This window comes from Boleophthalmus pectinirostris, unplaced genomic scaffold (genome assembly GCF_026225935.1).
Source record: "Boleophthalmus pectinirostris isolate CB_2022bp ecotype Guang Dong unplaced genomic scaffold, ASM2622593v1 HiC_scaffold_6, whole genome shotgun sequence".
Lineage (NCBI taxonomy): Eukaryota > Metazoa > Chordata > Actinopteri > Gobiiformes > Gobiidae > Boleophthalmus > Boleophthalmus pectinirostris.
Window position 1 is genome coordinate 19589048 of NW_026571447.1, and position 17330 is coordinate 19606377.

At 39.2% G+C, this 17330-nt stretch overlaps 2 protein-coding genes across 3 annotated transcripts in view; one reads left to right on the top strand and one right to left on the bottom strand.

Moving 5' to 3' along the window:
• me1 (malic enzyme 1, NADP(+)-dependent, cytosolic) overlaps positions 1–3525 on the bottom strand; it is a 55115-nt gene extending 51590 nt beyond the window's left edge. The window contains exon 1 of the mRNA XM_020937366.2: positions 3169–3525. Within this exon, the coding sequence (XP_020793025.2) occupies positions 3169–3255 (87 nt within the window). The 5' untranslated portion in view covers positions 3256–3525. The remainder of the gene's footprint in view (positions 1–3168) is intronic.
• prss35 (serine protease 35) lies at positions 3418–17013 on the top strand. 2 transcript variants are annotated; one of them, XM_055164144.1, is made up of 3 exons: positions 3418–3547; positions 6155–6236; positions 14967–17013. In XM_055164144.1, exon 3 carries the CDS (start codon positions 14986–14988, stop codon positions 16240–16242), a length of 1257 nt encoding a protein of 418 aa, XP_055020119.1. In that variant the 5' UTR covers positions 3418–3547; positions 6155–6236; positions 14967–14985; the 3' UTR covers positions 16243–17013. The 2 variants fall into 2 exon arrangements, with proteins under 2 accessions (XP_055020119.1, XP_020793121.1); XM_020937462.2 differs by lacking the exons at positions 3418–3547; positions 6155–6236 and adding an exon at positions 12661–12858.
• The last annotated feature ends 317 nt before the right edge of the window (positions 17014–17330 follow it).

Here is a 17330-nt window from a genome sequence, read left to right on the forward strand (position 1 = left end):
GAGCCAACTCTCTCTCTTCCACAGAAGGGCCTTTCTGCACCTCACTCCCCTCTCCAGCTCTTTATTGCACCCTAACTCACCTATAATATCCGGTGCAACCTTACCACACTCAGAAAGGAGAGCAAAGCAAGAGGCTGTGCGTTTGTGTGATTGTGTACCTGTGTATGAGTTTGGGTGTGGAGAGATTAACTGGATATCGAGATCTATAAATGTGAGGACAGCAGCTTTTAGCGCTTGCGTCCCTCTGCTTCAATTAGCAGGTTGTGCGGAGATTGGCCCCTGTTGAAGGTGGGCCTGCTGAGAGAGGTAAACACACCTCATCCCCAGGGCTCAGTCAAATCACAGCCAGGCCAACAATACACCACAGGTCCCACCACAGATGCCTGGTTGTGCAAACTGCTAACATGCTTTAGCAGTCATTTCCTATCTTCTACTCCAATTTCCTTGGTCCGGTTCACGCATAGCTGTGAGAGTGGATGGTTCAGCTGGCTGCATAAGAAACCTTTTCTCTCTGGCCATGTGTTTGAGTTTGAAGTCATTTTGGCTTAAAGGAAGGACAAGCTGATTAGACACAGCCACATATTGAGATCAACACAGCCTGTGTTTATTCTGCTTAAACTCAACCACTAAAAAGGTTACTCCAGTGTAGGCTTTCATTAATGTCTTCATACTTTCTTCTTTGTTTGATCCTATTTATTAAAATTATTGCAGTAAACTCTTAACAAAATAATATGGGCCAGAGAAGAACTAATCAATGAATGTTTAATCTATAGTTGACAATTGTAAAGGTAACTAAGTATGCAGCCTACATTTTAGCAGTTATTTCTGTCATCTTCTTAAGCCAATTTTCCAAAACAATTCCAAATGCATGGTGATTTTATTAGGATTTCGGACATGCATGTGGCTAAAAGACATACTTTTAAAATGAACAAGAAAGATTTTCTGGTTTCTGCTGAGCTTCTTGAACATACACTGAGCACAATAAAGACAATGTGCTGTAGTAGTCCCATACTGACCTTAAAACATGTTCAATACCATTAGCTATCCACCAGTCTCTACATGAATTTGGGTCAACCAACGTAAGCCTTCTTATGAACCTTCCTGTACACTGAGCCTATTCAGAGCCCCAAGTGTAAATTGAGATGTAAACAAACAGTTTACTAAAGCAGGTTTAGAGTAATGGCCTCCTGATTGACCTCTACCACTAACAGACATCCACTCAGTTTAACAGGAGTAGTTAAATTGATTCATATAAGACCGACTTAAAACTTCCCACTACGGCAACCACATGCCTAAATTTAATTAGGTTCCACTAATTCCACTAAGGGGAATGCTATGCAATGCTGAAGAAGTGTGACTACTTTTGTAAAATAGTCATCCCCCACAAAATTATATAGACACAAGCAAGAGGTGAGCAAACAAAGAAAGTTAAAAAGCAAAAGTATGTTAAACAGTCAAACCTGATGGGCAGAAGCTTTTGGATAAAAATGCTACAACCATAAAATACAGAAATGATAAAGCCGTGTGTGATAGCTTAAACAGACATATAGCACAAACGTGTACAATTATAAAGGGAAACATAATTAATGTAATGGTTTCTAAATTTGTTACGGCTTTTGCAGCATCTAACTAAAATCTATAAATGGTATGTCCCGTGTGAACTGATCCCTGGGGTGAGGTTTTAAGCTTTCCTCACAACTGCCTCTGTGTGTGAGCCCCTCTCCCATTGAGCCCCAGGACACAGGCCTGTTTGAAGTGAACATCTTATCAGTGCTCACCACCAGTCACAACACCGGTTGTGGTTAATTATCACAACAGGCTTTATACTATAACTACCATAGGCTCAACAAAAACAAAGAAACTGATTGCCTTATAAAATAACATACCAGTAATAACAGTTTGTATGACAATTCATTAAAAAATGTTGATGATGAAACTGATTTTACTACCACTGTGATCAAGAAGTGATTAAAAATATGTCAAAATATTATCACAAATTAGCCATTAAAGGCTATAAATTAGGCCAAGCCTAATTAAGTGAGAAATCTAGCAAATTAATTGGCCAGGGAGAGATCCCTGCATTCTTCCAGTTTCTCCATGGTCACTACAGGACAGAAAAAAATAGCTCAGGGGGCAAGAGCAAATATTCTGAGTCTAAATTTAGACAAACTTTAACAAAGAGCTTTCAGATTGTGTCCCTCTGCTTGACACAGTTCTACATCAGCTGGAACGGGTCAGGTGTTTTGATAGTCAATCAGGACCACGGACAGAGATCTGTGTGGACTGACCTGTTGACCTCAGGGGGCCCAGAGTCTGACCACACATTCAAACCATGGGAAAACACTGGAAACACTCAAATACTGTCACAGAATCTTTTGTTAAAGTGTACTATACTGTGGGAAATACAACACTGCCGTAAGCACTTGGAATTTCTTTACCATACTCAGCTAGTGACCAAATGTCATCCTAGGACTGAAATGAACCATAAACCACAAATTACTTTAAGTTTATAGTACCATTAAGTAGAACGTGACAAGTACAACTATCCATCAAAGGCTCACAGTTTGAGAACCAGGCACATTGACTTTTCAGTCATCACTATGCACATATCTCAAGACCTTCCAGGAAGTTACATAGTCTTATGCTTGCAAACCATACACAATTCTGCCAAATTTTAAATGCCAATCTCAAATCACATGAGAAAGGATCAATAGACAAGCCATCAGCTTCCTTGTCACATGTTTAGACATAGCCTCAAACTACTATACTTTTTGTACAGCAAAAAGTTACATCATACAACTGAAGCGAGGTTTACTGGCCTTAAATCTAAATATAACTGTGCTCACAGCTGATACCCTAGCCCCACTGTGCCGCGTTCAAGTTCGTATTTCAGTGTTTGGACATACCACAAACACTGTACTCCAATGTTTTATCACATATCATTAATTATCAGTATTACAATTAAAAAAATAATTTAGCATTAAGCTATGCTACTATTGGTTGATGAACCAAGAAGCACTTATTTATGTCACTGTCTATCCTTATGAAAATATTATGCTTTCCCAGTCTTTACAAAGGTAGCCGCAGCTAGCTTGACCAAACCATGTAAGCTAGTCATCCCAAACAAGAACTATTTAAAACTTGTGTAATTACGAGAAACAAGTCTACCTTGTTCAAATGGGGGTTTCGGGTGACATCGTAGCCTCTTTTCTTTGTGTACACGAAAGTTTTTCCCTTTTCCTCGCTCTTATGCATCTCTGTTTCCACCGACTCCCGTCACCAGTCCAACGCTGTGTGCCATGTCGTTGTCTCTGTAAATGTAGCCGAGCCCGAGATAGAGCGACCCCGACACTTTTTGTGGATGCGCACGTCCGGATTAGAGACCCAGCCTCTTACAGTCAGTACACTGGTGTAATGTGACAGTACAGGAGGCTATCTTGAGGCTCTTTATCAATGAGTGGTTTTATTATCTCAGCAGGGAGTTCACGAGTGTACTGTGTCACCGGGCAACAGGTGCATTACGGAACCTATGAATGAATGGGTGGAGGTAAGCTTCAGAGCAAATACACCCCTATTGAGTTCTGTTGGTTAAGTCTTAACGTAATATTGTTAATGTATTATAATGTAAGTCATCACTAGAAACGAGTGATTTAGATCAAGTAATTAGGAGCCAATATAATAAAATTGAAGCAGCACCTATTAATTAACACCACCTATGGCTTTATTAGAAATTTATGTTTACCAAACAAGAGTCTCTAGGCAATATAGCCTAGGCTATGTAGTTAAGTTTGACATTCGGAATCTAATGTGTGAAACTAAACTTTTTAAGGAACTGAAAATGGTTCACACAGCGTTCCTCTTGGCTGTAATATTAAGGTTTCATAATAGTCGTGTCATGTGCAAGAGGAGCCTCATCTGACCTATGTGCTGAAGTGCACTGTCAGGAGTTTAGAGGCCTACAGCCTTCACCTTGTCATCATCCATGAGTTATGTAACATTACACAGCAGCAGAGAGGCCGAGAGTGTCCAAAATAGTGTCATGTTCTACATGTTCTGACAGTACAGACTGAATCACCCACAGATTCAAGGCATATTGCTTGTGTGCACTACATAAAAATTGAATATTATATTATTATATTAGGCCTAGGTGTGTCAAGATGCTGTTGATGTCAAAGAACTGATTATGTAGGCCTACAAGTCAGCAGTATAAAGATAACAGAGATAAAGTGCAACTGTCACTCATACCTCATTCATACCTTTGTATAAATCCCTTTGATGGATGTTGAGTATTGAACATCTCCAATAGAGAAGGCAGTCAACACTAGGAGCTTATGTTCACATGTTGCAGAGCTCACATTGTCCCAGAAAATTTTATCACATCTTTAACACTGATCCTGAACTAAACCCATAAAAGGCATAAAAGCCTATTGGGCAACTTGAATCCAGACATTTTATTTCTTCAGTGATAGAGTAAACTAACCACTCAATTAATTGATGTTAAAATTTGTGAAAGTGAGTTTTAGTTTAGTCTGGCTCCTCTGTCCAAACAGAATGACGTTGTCTGTTGAAGTTTTCCCACCTCAGCACTTATTATTCCCACAGTGCAATGCATTCAAATCTGTGCCTATATAACTATAGTTAAAAGTACTGCATTTATTGAAAGTACAGTTAAACTCAACAACAGAGGAAATCCTTAAAATATATATATAGAGAGAGGAAAAGGTCCTGTTTTTATGGACTTTTTAAAAGTGTGCAAGGATTTGGACAGTTGGAAATGATTGGAAACGAAGTACTCTTCTTAACACTGTTATCTTGTTTTGGGACTGATTAGCAAGATATCAGTCAGTCATACCATAAATGTACACTGGACTTTATGCTTCACACTGAATACTAAATGTAAAACAACTACAGCTGGGACTACTTTAAATTTGATCAGTAAAAAACAGACAAAGTGACTAATAAAATAGCTATGTTATCACTGGCTTAAATTCAAATGTACTGTGGGAAAGGAGAGAGGCACAAGCTGCGCGGTGTTGTCAACTGTTTAATATTGATCTGTTCTTGGCCAAATCTCCCCCTATCATAGCAGGTAGTCTCAGCCATGTTTATCAGGCATCCATTTGCAGCTGACAAACATTTCCATGTGTTTGTAAATGGGGAGCCGGAGGGTGCATGTGAGGCAGGGGCAGGATGCCAGTTGGCAGTGGGTGGGCAGTCAAGGGAACTTGTGGAAGCCCCATGAGTCCACCCACACATATTTACAACAGCTGCTGCCGAGGTTTTACACTCAGCAAAAATGTTTGTGTAGTCTACTTTGTATTTTGATCAAAAGTTTGCAATACGCAGTCATAACAATCTTAGTTAGTAAGAGATTATTGTTAAAATTTGAAAATTGATTTTATTATAGAGGATAAATTTCAAAATCTTGGTATAGTGAATGTCTTCCCTGAAGTTACAATGTTTTCTAACTAAATTGCCCTACATTCATTGGTGAGCGGTCAAATTCACTGACCCACAGGTTGGCTGGTGTGATTCTAGCTCCCACAGATGAATGCTGTCATTGTGTCCTTGGGCAAGACACTTCACCTCATCACCCCGCCCCCAGTGTCTGCCTACACTGGTGTATGAAAGTGTGTATGAATGGGTGAGTGGTTTCTTGTTGTAAAGTGCTCTGAGTGCCTTGAAGGTGGAAAAGCGCTATATAAAAATGTGACAATTTGCAATTAATTAATAATATAAGTTAGCGTTAGATAGTGTTATTTTTTTATTTTATTATAACAAGGCTGTGCTACACACAAAAAGGAACTACATATGTACAGTGACCAGAGTAGTGAGTCCTTCCTCACCTCTGACGACATAATGTAAGGTGTCATAAACTGATATATTTGTATGTTCTGGGCTAACAGTCATTTCCCTATGATCTTCTAACAGCATCTCAGGATGACCTGATGTGAAGGAGTCTATGGTGACTGCTTCCAAAGATTATAGTCATAGCAAACATGGAATATCTTGACTAGATTTTACTGTATTATTTTTTTTATTATTATTATTATTATTATTATTATTATTAACAGCCCTCTCCTGCACACCTCAGCTGTCTCCACAACAGTGTGCCCTCTCATGTCTGTGTTTGGGCCTTTGTTTTTGCCTGCAGGCTTTTGGTCAGGAAGAGGAGGAGGCAGCAGACGAACAGTCACACAATAATCTAGCCGCCCACCAACCTATGGTTTTCAGAGGTACTCCATTTCCTCACACTGACAGAGACACCTGGACACACTTCCTGCTCCAGAGTGGTTGGTAAAGAGTCACAAGTGTAGTTGTTAAAAGTGATTATAGCTGAGGTTTATGGGGAAACTACACAGTCTGGATGCGACAGGCACCTGCCATTACAAAAGAGTATACAGAAGAGAGGGTGGCATTATACACTTACTTATTTGATATGGTGTTTAAAGTGTATAGTTAACTCACAATGTAGTTTTTTTGGTGTTACTCCAGTTGAAACTTCAAACTATTTATTTCAGTTTGAAATCCACTTTTTATTATTTACTGTAGTTTTATTTGATACTATTTCATGCCATCGATACAGTTTCATGACATTTGACCATACATTTTTTTTCCATTACCACAACTATTTAGAAAACTTTTATCTGTACATACACATTACAACAAGAGCTATACTTTAGATTGAACAAGTGAAGATACAGAGGTCAGGTGTTGCAGTGAATCAGCTCTTTCTGTGTACCGCTGTGTGTTCACCTGCTATGACCTCAGGGAATTTTGACCTTTCAGTCTGCTTAATAATCACTGCCTCAGACCAATAAACCACCTTACAATGTCCTCTGTGTTGTGTGTTTCCTCCGTGAGTTCACAAACTTATACTGTGCATTCTCTCCCATACTTAAACCGTTCCATAAATCCCACTGGAGCTGGCAGTGTGCTGGTCCAAAACAAATGAATGGCAGTAGAAACTAGAAAAGCACTCAGAGAGCGCAGACCTCCGCTAAGGACTGCCCCCATTTTTTATATAAATTGCGATAAAATCAGTCTTCTGGATCAGATCCGGATCAGCCTTTGGAATATGAAAGAGGATCCCATTGTCCATCCCTGAGTCAAATTTCATGGGGTTTGGTCAATAATTAACCGAGATATTGAGAAACAAAATTTTTGGCCCCATTTACCACAATGTTAACTAAAACTTCAAAGTGATCCAGAATCCAGGATTTCTTCCGGATCACCCCCAAAATGAAATCAGTTCTTCCTTTTTACATTTCCAACAAATCCTGAAAATTTCATCAAAATCGGTCCATAACTTTTTGAGTTATGTTGCTAACAGACAAACAAACAAACAAACAGACAAATGCAAAAACATAACCTCCTAGGCGGAGGTAATTAAAAATGGCACAAACCACATTTCCTATGGAAGTATTTTAGGGGTGTCATTATTGTTGTTTTATCATGAACAGAACATATAGTGTACAAAAAGTGCTTATGGAGTGTTGGGTATTACAGTATTACACAAATGGTCGATGTACCTTGTACTCATTTGCTCTACAAAAAAAAAAGCAAAAAATGATTTCCCTTATTTTATATTTCCATTTCAAAACTAAAACCACATGGCCAGTAGTTTTTTTTTTTTTTTTTTTAATCTGACCTTTATTTAACTAAGAGGTCCATTTGAGATTCAGAATTTTTTTTTGAAGAGAGACCTGATAGCCAACATAATCAATATAAAACAGTTAAATCACAAAGTATCACATTATCACATTGTAAAACCATCTGCATCTCTCAAGAAAAACATATGCATTTCTTGGTCACCACACTTTTACACACTTTTCTTGAACTTATTAAGCACCATAGATTCCAATTTAAGACATTTTTGTAAATGATTCCAAGAGCACAGTGCTGCGTAGGAAAAGGCAGATTTTCCCAGCTCAGTAAGGCACAGAGACACAGTAAAGAGCAACTGGGAGGAGAAGCGAAGCCAGTAACTACCTGAACTGATATTAAGGAGATTACTAAGGTGCCCGGGAAGTTTCCACAGTGTAGCGTTGTAAATAAATAAGGTACTCGAAACACAACTTCAGTGTGAATGAATAATGTGTGAATGCAGTTTCGATAGAGATACAAGGACAGGAGTAAACCAGTAGCTACATGAGAACACATGCAGGCCTAAATGTTGAATGTTGAATTAGGAGTATTTGGAAAACTGAATCTCACTCAGGTGGAGCATTATAACATTTAGTCATACATGTACTGCCTACATATCAGGGACGGAAATGGGTGGATGTTTTAAAAGGGGGTTCCTCAAAAGTCCACAACATTTTCAAAGCTAGTCCATTGCCACTGGGTGTGTATGCTCTTAGTCTCTCTGGTGACTCTATAGTTGACCTTCCCCCAGTACCCCCAAATCAATGGGCTCTTTCACTGATCAGTCTCATAATAAGCCACTGTTTGAGCCAAGAAATATGTGGGGAAGTGGAAAAACAGAGAGCTCTAAGCTGCAACTTTTCTGTCTTGCATTATTAAAGGAGATTGCACTGACATACAGTATGTGTACTACCCAGAGAACGGTCTTGATCTTAATATGTCAGATAGACTTTAGCCAACCTGGAACATATCCTGAGGAAGGCAGCCATTAAGCTTATGTTTTAATGTACCTTATGGGCTAGAGACAGCAGGTAGGAGTGAGTGGAACTTTAAAATGGAAAGAAAATGAATTAAAACTGAGAGGAATAAACAATAATATGGCACTAGACCTTCAGGGTTGGGGCCCTGCAACCTTTATAATGAGTATTTTTCATATTCATGGGTTTCAAGCAAATGATTCCTTCCTGATTTAGACTGACTTAGAGCAATCCCCTTCTCCATTCAAAAGTTATAATATTTTGTTATGAATTACATGCATTTGCCTGAAACCCACAAGAGCGTAAAATTTGAACTTACCTAAACCCTACAGCCCTAGTGTTGAGAGACTGTTTTTGATCTAACTAACACAGTAGAAATGCCCAGCATCATCATCTCTGAACCGTGTTTTAATCTTTCAACGCCACTCAGTGTTTATCTTCAGTGGAAGTTTACAAATAAAAAGCTCTGAGATGTTGTTATTGCTTTTCATCTAATCCATTACTTCTGGCAGATATGTTTGTCACATGGTCGTTCTTCCGTTCTCACATCAATTTAGGCAGTATTGTGAAATAACAACATTGTCCAAATCCTTATGCAAACACACAATGTATTTGTTTCAGCATGTCTAAATAGTTCAATCCTGATGTAACTGCAAATCTAACTTTCATAGATACATGTACTGTGTACAAGTCTAGAAAATGTTATTCAAAAACTTCGTATAGTCTCTTCTAACTTCACATAGTAACTATGAGAGGTGATAGTTTTAGTCTTTAGGGAATGTTTATTTTGCTTTCTTTCAGGCTTTCTTGTATGGGTAAATGTTTTGGCTCTGTTAAGATATATGAAGATAGAAGACATGTGAACAGACTTATACTCACTGCATGACACAAAATCCTGTTGAGTAGTATAACACTCACAACAGAAGTGGAAGAATATCATTGCGTGTGATGGAGATTGAGAGGTCAGCGATCAACCAAAGATGTATCTAGTTTTAGGTCACAATTTTAAACTTTTGGGTTGTTGAACTACCCATTTACCATAGCAAAGCACACATTACAAGATCATCAATCAAAGCAGGGAACCTCATAAGTTTAAACATGATTGTCAACCGTGTAACAAGAGGCCATTTGTTTCTGTCCACTGAAAACACACTGTAATCTAGGAGACGGCTACCATGCTGTACTGTGCTTGGAATGGTGCTGCCTTGGTGTATTTTGGTTGTTGCCGGAGAGGATTATGGGTAACTGCAGCCAAACCAGTCACCACAGCACACTGGGCTGTGCAAGAACAGTTCATTGAGTGTGCTGCAAACTCAGCAACTTTTTTCTTTTTAAAAAAATTTATTGTGTAATGTTAAAAATGTGTACAAATTGGCAATAATAAAACATGCATCTTTTATAATAGTTTGTCATACTGTTGTTGTTTTTTTTTTTTTTTTTTTATGCAGTTTTATATTCAAATTCCTGGATATAGAATGTTGGTTGGCTGATACAATACCAGGGTTCTTAAACTTGTTGCATTTGATTCTTGTCATTCACCAAGATGAAATTGAGTGTGTTTCAGATTTCCTAGTTCCTGTTTTGACGCTCCATGTTAAAACAGCGGCATAGCTTTGACCTGGGTCAGCCCTGTGTCTGCAGCTGGACTGTGGACGTCTGTTCACTTACACATGAAATTCAAAGGAGCACGTGTGAGTCCACTCAGCCTTTCATCCATCATACAGGCCTCTTCTCTTGAGATCGGCATGCTTACCAACCATTAACCCAAATATTTTTAAATACATTTGAATATAGACTTCAATCTTAGCAGGGCATTTAGCTAGCTATGCCATAACCTTTGATTACTGTATGCGTGAACCAAGCATAAAAATGTTGAGGGCACCATCAAATCAATGGTACTCTGTGTGAGAGAGCTTGTGAAGCTTTGAGCTGTCTAAATAAAAGTCAGCTGGTTTATTGGTGTGGTTTGCATAAGGATTTACTTTAATGTGTACAGCTAAATTCATCCAAAAGGGCAATGAGGCTAAAGACACATACACAGATACACAGACAAACACACATACATATATAATATAACTTTGGACAAGTGGGACTAGTATAGATTTAAGTATTTAACTGTAAAATTGGTCACTTTACAATTAAAATACATAGTGAAAATCTGTACCATCTTTAAAGAAAAAAAAAAAATCACAGCAAAACCTCAGGTGGGCCTTCACATTTAACTGTCCAGCCTCCAGTTCGCTGCTGTGAGGATGACCATGTTCACCCCCAAAATACAAGTAATGAAATTCCTCACACTGAGCTCCCACCAACAGGCACAGGTTGAATGCTGTAGAGTGCAAAGGGCGCACTTCCTGTGAGGGTGTGACCCACAGCACAAAAGGGCCTCTATGGCCCCAGACCACAAACATCACTCAGTGCTTTTCTATTTGAGGGCCACATAGGGCTAAAAGCACTGGCACATCTTATCAATGTTGTCTCACTGCTCTTCTGTGACCCTTGACCTTGGACATAGCTGGAAACATAGGTTTGCACTGTGTTGGTGATGGACATGTGAGTCACAGTCAGAGTTTGGGATGTTGTCATAAGAATCTTCCTATTAGTCAGCTAAAAATACAAAAATAAACCTATGTTATTTCAAGACATTTTAACCATTGTATTTTCCATCCCCATTTGCTTTCCTTTTAGAGTGGGAATAATTCACGTCAAAACAATATACATTTTATTTCCTTTTTTGCTTTTTACATTTCTAGTCAATTTGGCCCTGGATTCAAACCCACTTTTCCATGGACTAGTTCATTTGTCAACAACACCATAAAACTCAAGATCTGGTGCTGCAGACATGTCATTTGTAAATCAGAGTACAGCAGATAAGAGAAGTTGTTCACCACTCAGGTTTTGTCTGCACATTTTAATACCTGCTCCACTCATCCTGGGGCAGGTGGAATTTCAAATTGATTTGTATGCAGTGCTGTTGTTATCCTCAAAGTAATAACACATGCATGACTATCAGATCCAAATGAGACTTGCTTCTCATCGTCCAGATAGATCCTCAGTTTCCCTACTCTTCCTCTTTTCACGCATATTTTCCACTTCTCTTTTTGGCTCATTGAAAGCTCAGCCACTCATCACCTGCCTCCAACCGCTACATTTCAATGGGATTTAGAAACAAACATCTGTCAAACAATGAGTCTAAGCATAAAAAGTAGAACTGTAACTCCAGAATATCTGTCTAATTTTCTAACATCTTAATTAATTAAGATGTTAACAAAGGGGAGGAGTTGGTCATTTTGGTGGTTCTTATCACATTGTGATGTGCTCTGTATGTTCATCTGTATTTTCTAGCAAAAGATTGAACTCTCAGCTGTACACCATGGTCCTTTTTTTTTTTTTTTTTTAGATCATTGCCCATAAATGCCTAAAATACTGCTTTCAGTATTCAGTTTATGGAGTATTGTTCTTATGTAAGATTCAGAGTTACATAAAACAAAACAAAGCACGACTTGGTGTGTTGAAGGATGACAGAAGAACACAGATGCTGTGCTCAGTGCTCAGTGCCTCAGGATGGGACACTTGGAGAATTCTTTGGTTTAAAAAAAAAAAAAAAAAAAAAAAAGGAAGGGGAAAAATTAAAGAAAAAGATAGTGGCGGAACTATGGAAGCCCATTTCCGCCAGTAAATAAAAAATAAAAGCCTCACAGAAACTCATAATTACGACTTTTAAACTCATAATTAAGAGTTTAAAAGTCGTAATTATGAGTTTCTGTGAGGCTTTTATTTTTTATTTACTGGCGGAAATGGGCTTCCATACGGAACTTAAACGCCAGAATCCCCATTGACTCAGAACCCCACTTTTTTCATTTTGCAATAGGGTCTGGGCGCACACACCTCCCGTCCACGGTCTGGACCACTGCCTTCACCCAATTCAGCCTCTGCTTAGCATTGGCCCCACCCATTTGTGAACAGCTTTCGTCACATGTGAAAAAAGTTTCTTTTCAGATTTTCCCCTTGCCTCCTCCTTCCGTCCCTCCTCAGCATCAAGAGCAGGCTCAGGCTGCGTCCGGCTCGAGCTGCGGGAGAAGCGATGAGGAGAAGTGAGCGTGCGTCCTGCTCACACAGGAACGTTTAGGATGCAATACCTTTAATCGCCTTTTGCCTGGATTGTAATTGTATTTTACCAAGGACAATAAGCTACTCTGCGGCTTTGACTTCCCCGTCAATCGGATGCGAGCAGGTAACCTTCATCTAGTATGCACGTATAGTTTCCTCATTTGGGCAAGAAAGTGTTTGGTCCTCTTGGATTAATACTTATTGTTTTGTATTTTCTATTCCAATAGGCCTATTGATTATTGGTTTTTTCCCATTAATTATGTAAAATCACATTGCTTTGAGAATTTCAGACCTACCTATTTGAGCAACTGGCAACTGCAGGTGTGTTTTATGTTGGCGTTTTGTATTCTTTCTATAAAATCAGTATATAGCTAAACTATGCGATAGTAATGAGTAAGCTCTTTTCACATTATTTGAAGTTCATTTGTTTAAGTTTACATAACGTGATGAATGTTCTCACAACTTCTAGATCTGATTTCTATTTGCTTTCCTGACCTATTTTGGTCGACTATTATCTGATACTCACTAGGCCTACTCAATTTATAATCTCTGTGAATATGTAAAGTGTGTAAATGGATCAAGATGATAAAATTTACCTTTTTATAAACGTGTTCTTGAACTCAAGCGTGACCCTAACCCGTGCATAAAACAGAGAGAGTTTATCTACGTCGCCATCTACTGGTGTTTTTTTGTTTTTTTTTTTCCCTCTGATTGAACTCAAAGAGGGTTGTGGAGAGCAGCACTTAACTGTTAGCTTATTGCGATGGAAAACACTAGGGGCTTCTATGACAAGAGCCAATAGGCCTATAGTTTCCACTATGTGCTCCGTGATTGCTTTATTTTATGTCTACGTCAAATTGGGAGACATTTTTGTTATTTCATTTGTTGAATATGATCTACAATTTAGTTATTGTCTTTGTATTAGTATATCTGCTGTTGTGATGCAGTTTCAACCACGCATTTTAATTGGTTGCAGTAAGGCTAAGTGAGTAAATGTATGCAAACTTTATCCCTGTTAGAAACTTACTTTATAATTGTCTTTGGCATACCTGATAAATTACATGAGGTCCACAGGTGAATGTGTACATACCATTTTCCATTTGACAACTTCCCCTGAGAGACTAACCAAGCATGACTACATATAACTGTGAAGCTCACTTAGTCTTTTCCTATCTTGTGGCTCAGTCCCCCAAGAATACATCTGTAGTTGAATACATCTGTCACACATGATTTGATCAACTAATAAAATCACTATAGTCTTTTACACTAGATTTACATTTGCACTCATAGCCATGTCCCAAGTGGTTTTGCCAATGTTTTAACAGCCTGTGTGATCTCATAACCACATGGCCATATTGACTAATAAGTGAAGGTCTACTGATTCTATTAAACATGTGTAAAATTTAATTTTCTGTATTGTCATCAAGAATACTGGCAACCTTGGGCCAATAAAGCCATGGGCCTTTTGCTGTCGGCTCGCTGTCTACTGCAAGTTTTAGTCATCTGTAAACTTGGGCAGGCAGCAGAGAGGAGCGGGGGGAAACCAGATATGGTCATTACACCAAGAGAAGGTTAACCATTGTGGCCAACCTCCAAGCCACTGTCTCAGCCCATGCAGAGCCTCACACTGCCCACAGCTGCAGGCACAGTTGAAAGCTTTTTGACCACATGTGCAATATAAGAGAACTTCAGACAAATCCTCAATGCATAAAGTAAATTAAAACAGTGTGCCAGTCGTTATACAGACAAGGCAGTGGGACGCATGAAACACACTAAGGGCAAAGCCTTTATTGTCAGTCAAGGTTGGAAAGGCCAAATGCACACAAGAGCAGATACTGCCCTCTAGTGGCTATAAATATACATTTTTGAAAGAGCTTGGCCAAAAAATGTACTTGGAGTAAAAAGGCAAACTTTGTTTCAGATATAAATATTAATTTGTATTGTACAGAAATTGTATAAATTACTTAATTTCACACAAAAAACAATGTTTTTCCATAATGATATTAAGTATAGCAAGTTTATTTGTATAGCACAATTCATACACAAAGTAATTCAATGTGCTTAGTGCGCAGAAAAAGAAAGACATTGAAATCACAATACAAACAAATAAAAACATTAATAATCATCATAAAATAAACATTCAAAGAGAAGACTGCAGAATAAAAACCTTTCAGTCACATGCACAGTTAAACTTGATCACCTCTATTTATAGTCTGTGTTTTTCCCCTCCAGAGCCAGGCCCGAGTCAACCATGGGCCCCATACCATTGTGCGTGCTGCTCCTCCTCTCTCTGGTTGTCCTGTCGGCTGTAGCTACAGTAGATGATGACTACACATGGCCTCAGTGGAGCGTGCCTCTGGTGAGGAACAGGCAAACCACACTCCTCTCCAGCCCCAACTTTTCTGCACAATCTCAGGAAGAGCTCAGTGGAACATGTGGGATTGAATGCCAGCGCCGCCTCCCTGTGCCCTCTCTCGATGATGTGGAGCAGTTTTTGTCCTACGAGACCGTCTATGACAATGGAACACGCACCTATACTTCTGTCTCTGTACAGGGGCTCAATGAGGTGAGCTCCTGGTCCAATAATGCCACTTTCCACTCCCGGCACAAGAGGGAGGTATACGGCACAGACACCCGCTTTACTATTTCAGACAAGCAGTATTCCACTAAATACCCTTTCTCCACCTCCGTCAAAATCTCCACTGGATGTTCGGGGGTCCTGGTGTCGCCCAAACATGTGCTAACAGCTGCTCACTGCATCCATGATGGAAAGGATTATCTGGATGGGGTGCAGAAGTTGCGGGTTGGAATCCTGAAAGAGAAGTCCAAACGTGGAAAAGGACATAAGAGGCGAGGCGGGGGAGGAGGTCGAGGAAAGGGTAAAAAGAGAAAGGGAGATAAACCAGAAGAGGAGGCCCCAGTGGATAGTACCGATAAACCAGATCGGAAAGGCAGAGGCAGAAAGAGCCGCAGCAGACGCAGTATTGAATCAGAAAAACCATCTTTTAAGTGGACCAGGGTTAAGAAGACCCAGGTACCTAAAGGCTGGTTCAAGGGTGTTTCTAAAGGACTGGCTGCTGATTATGACTATGCACTCCTGGAGCTGAAGAAAGCCCCCAAAATCAAACACATGGATCTAGGTGTAATCCCATCCGTCAAGAAACTCCCTGCAGGAAGGATCCACTTTTCAGGTTTTGATGATGACCGACCTGGCAACCTGGTGTACCGTTTCTGCTCTGTCTCCCAGGAGTCCAGTGATCTACTGTACCAGTACTGCGACGCCAAGCCAGGTTCCAGTGGGTCTGGGGTCTACATCCGACTGAAAGAGCCTGGCAAGAAGAAGTGGACAAGGAAAATCATTGGCGTTTTCTCAGGGCATCAGTGGGTGGACGTTAATGGCAATGGGGCACAGCAGGACTACAACGTGGCAGTGAGGATTACCCCACTCAAATACGCCCAGATCTGTGAGTGGGTGCATGGGGACTCCAGTGAGTGCAGGGTGGCCTAATAAGTCCTCTGTCCAAGCTCAGAAAACACTCACCAACAAGACAACCAGGGGCCCAATGACTGCCTGGCCTTTTCCTTTTTTGTTACCTCTTGCTTAATCAGTGGGTCCAACGCTACACAGCAATATAGACTTGTGTAGAAAATTGTGGCTGTCTATATTTCTAATTTATTTTCCAAACACAGAATATAAAATGTAGTAAGGATATAGATTAATTTGATATGAATGCTTGGTTGTGATTCTACAAGATATTTAGCCACCTTAATGTTTTCGGGGCAACTTTTTTGAGATATTTAGTTTATTTGCGTATGAGGTATTTTAGGTGGCTAACAATAACTATAATCAGACATTTTTGAATCAGGTCTAAAAGTTGAAATGTGCAGTTCAATCCTTGGCATTTCAGTTGTTTTTAGGAGTTTTTTGCTACTACTATTTGAGATAAGACTATTCTTATGAGAAAGGGATGCTTAATGATCCTGTATGCGAGGTGCTTTATAGTGAAAACAGTTTTGCTACATTCTTGCAACACAGTGAAATTAGGTTTCATTGTTATGCACATAATTCCACAGGTGCTCTTCCAGAAGTCGTGGTGCTAATTTATAAAATGATAACTGTTTTAAAGTTGTGAGTTAGAGAAAAAAAAGGACATACTATATTTTTGACGGCCTAATTTTTATGTGGCTTCATGAGATCTATGAAGATGGGACTGAACCATTCACCATTTTACTTGAGTTGTTTAGATTTGTTAAATAAAGTTGAACAATCTTGTTTCTGAATTATTATATACAGTGTATATAATCCAAAAATGTTTGTTGTCGTTTTATATACCAAATATGAATTGAATGATGCTGACTGACAACCATTAAAACAAGATAATTACTGGTGTGGTGTTTTTAGTTGACGTGCCCCCATACATATTGTATTGTTGGTTTGCATTACAAATCATATTATTTTAAAAGGTGTAGATACAGGATCCATTTTGAAGTTCTGATATTCTGAAATTAGATCAAATTAGGTAGTATTGTCTTAAACTTTCATAACTATCTTATCTTAGCAAGATGGAATTACATCCATTTACCTATTTTGTAGTT

What these genes read in the sequence shown, in the direction of transcription:
- prss35 (XM_055164144.1), top strand. Translation starts at nt 14,986, where the DNA reads ATGGGCCCCATACCATTGTGCGTGCTGCTCCTCCTCTCTCTGGTTGTC.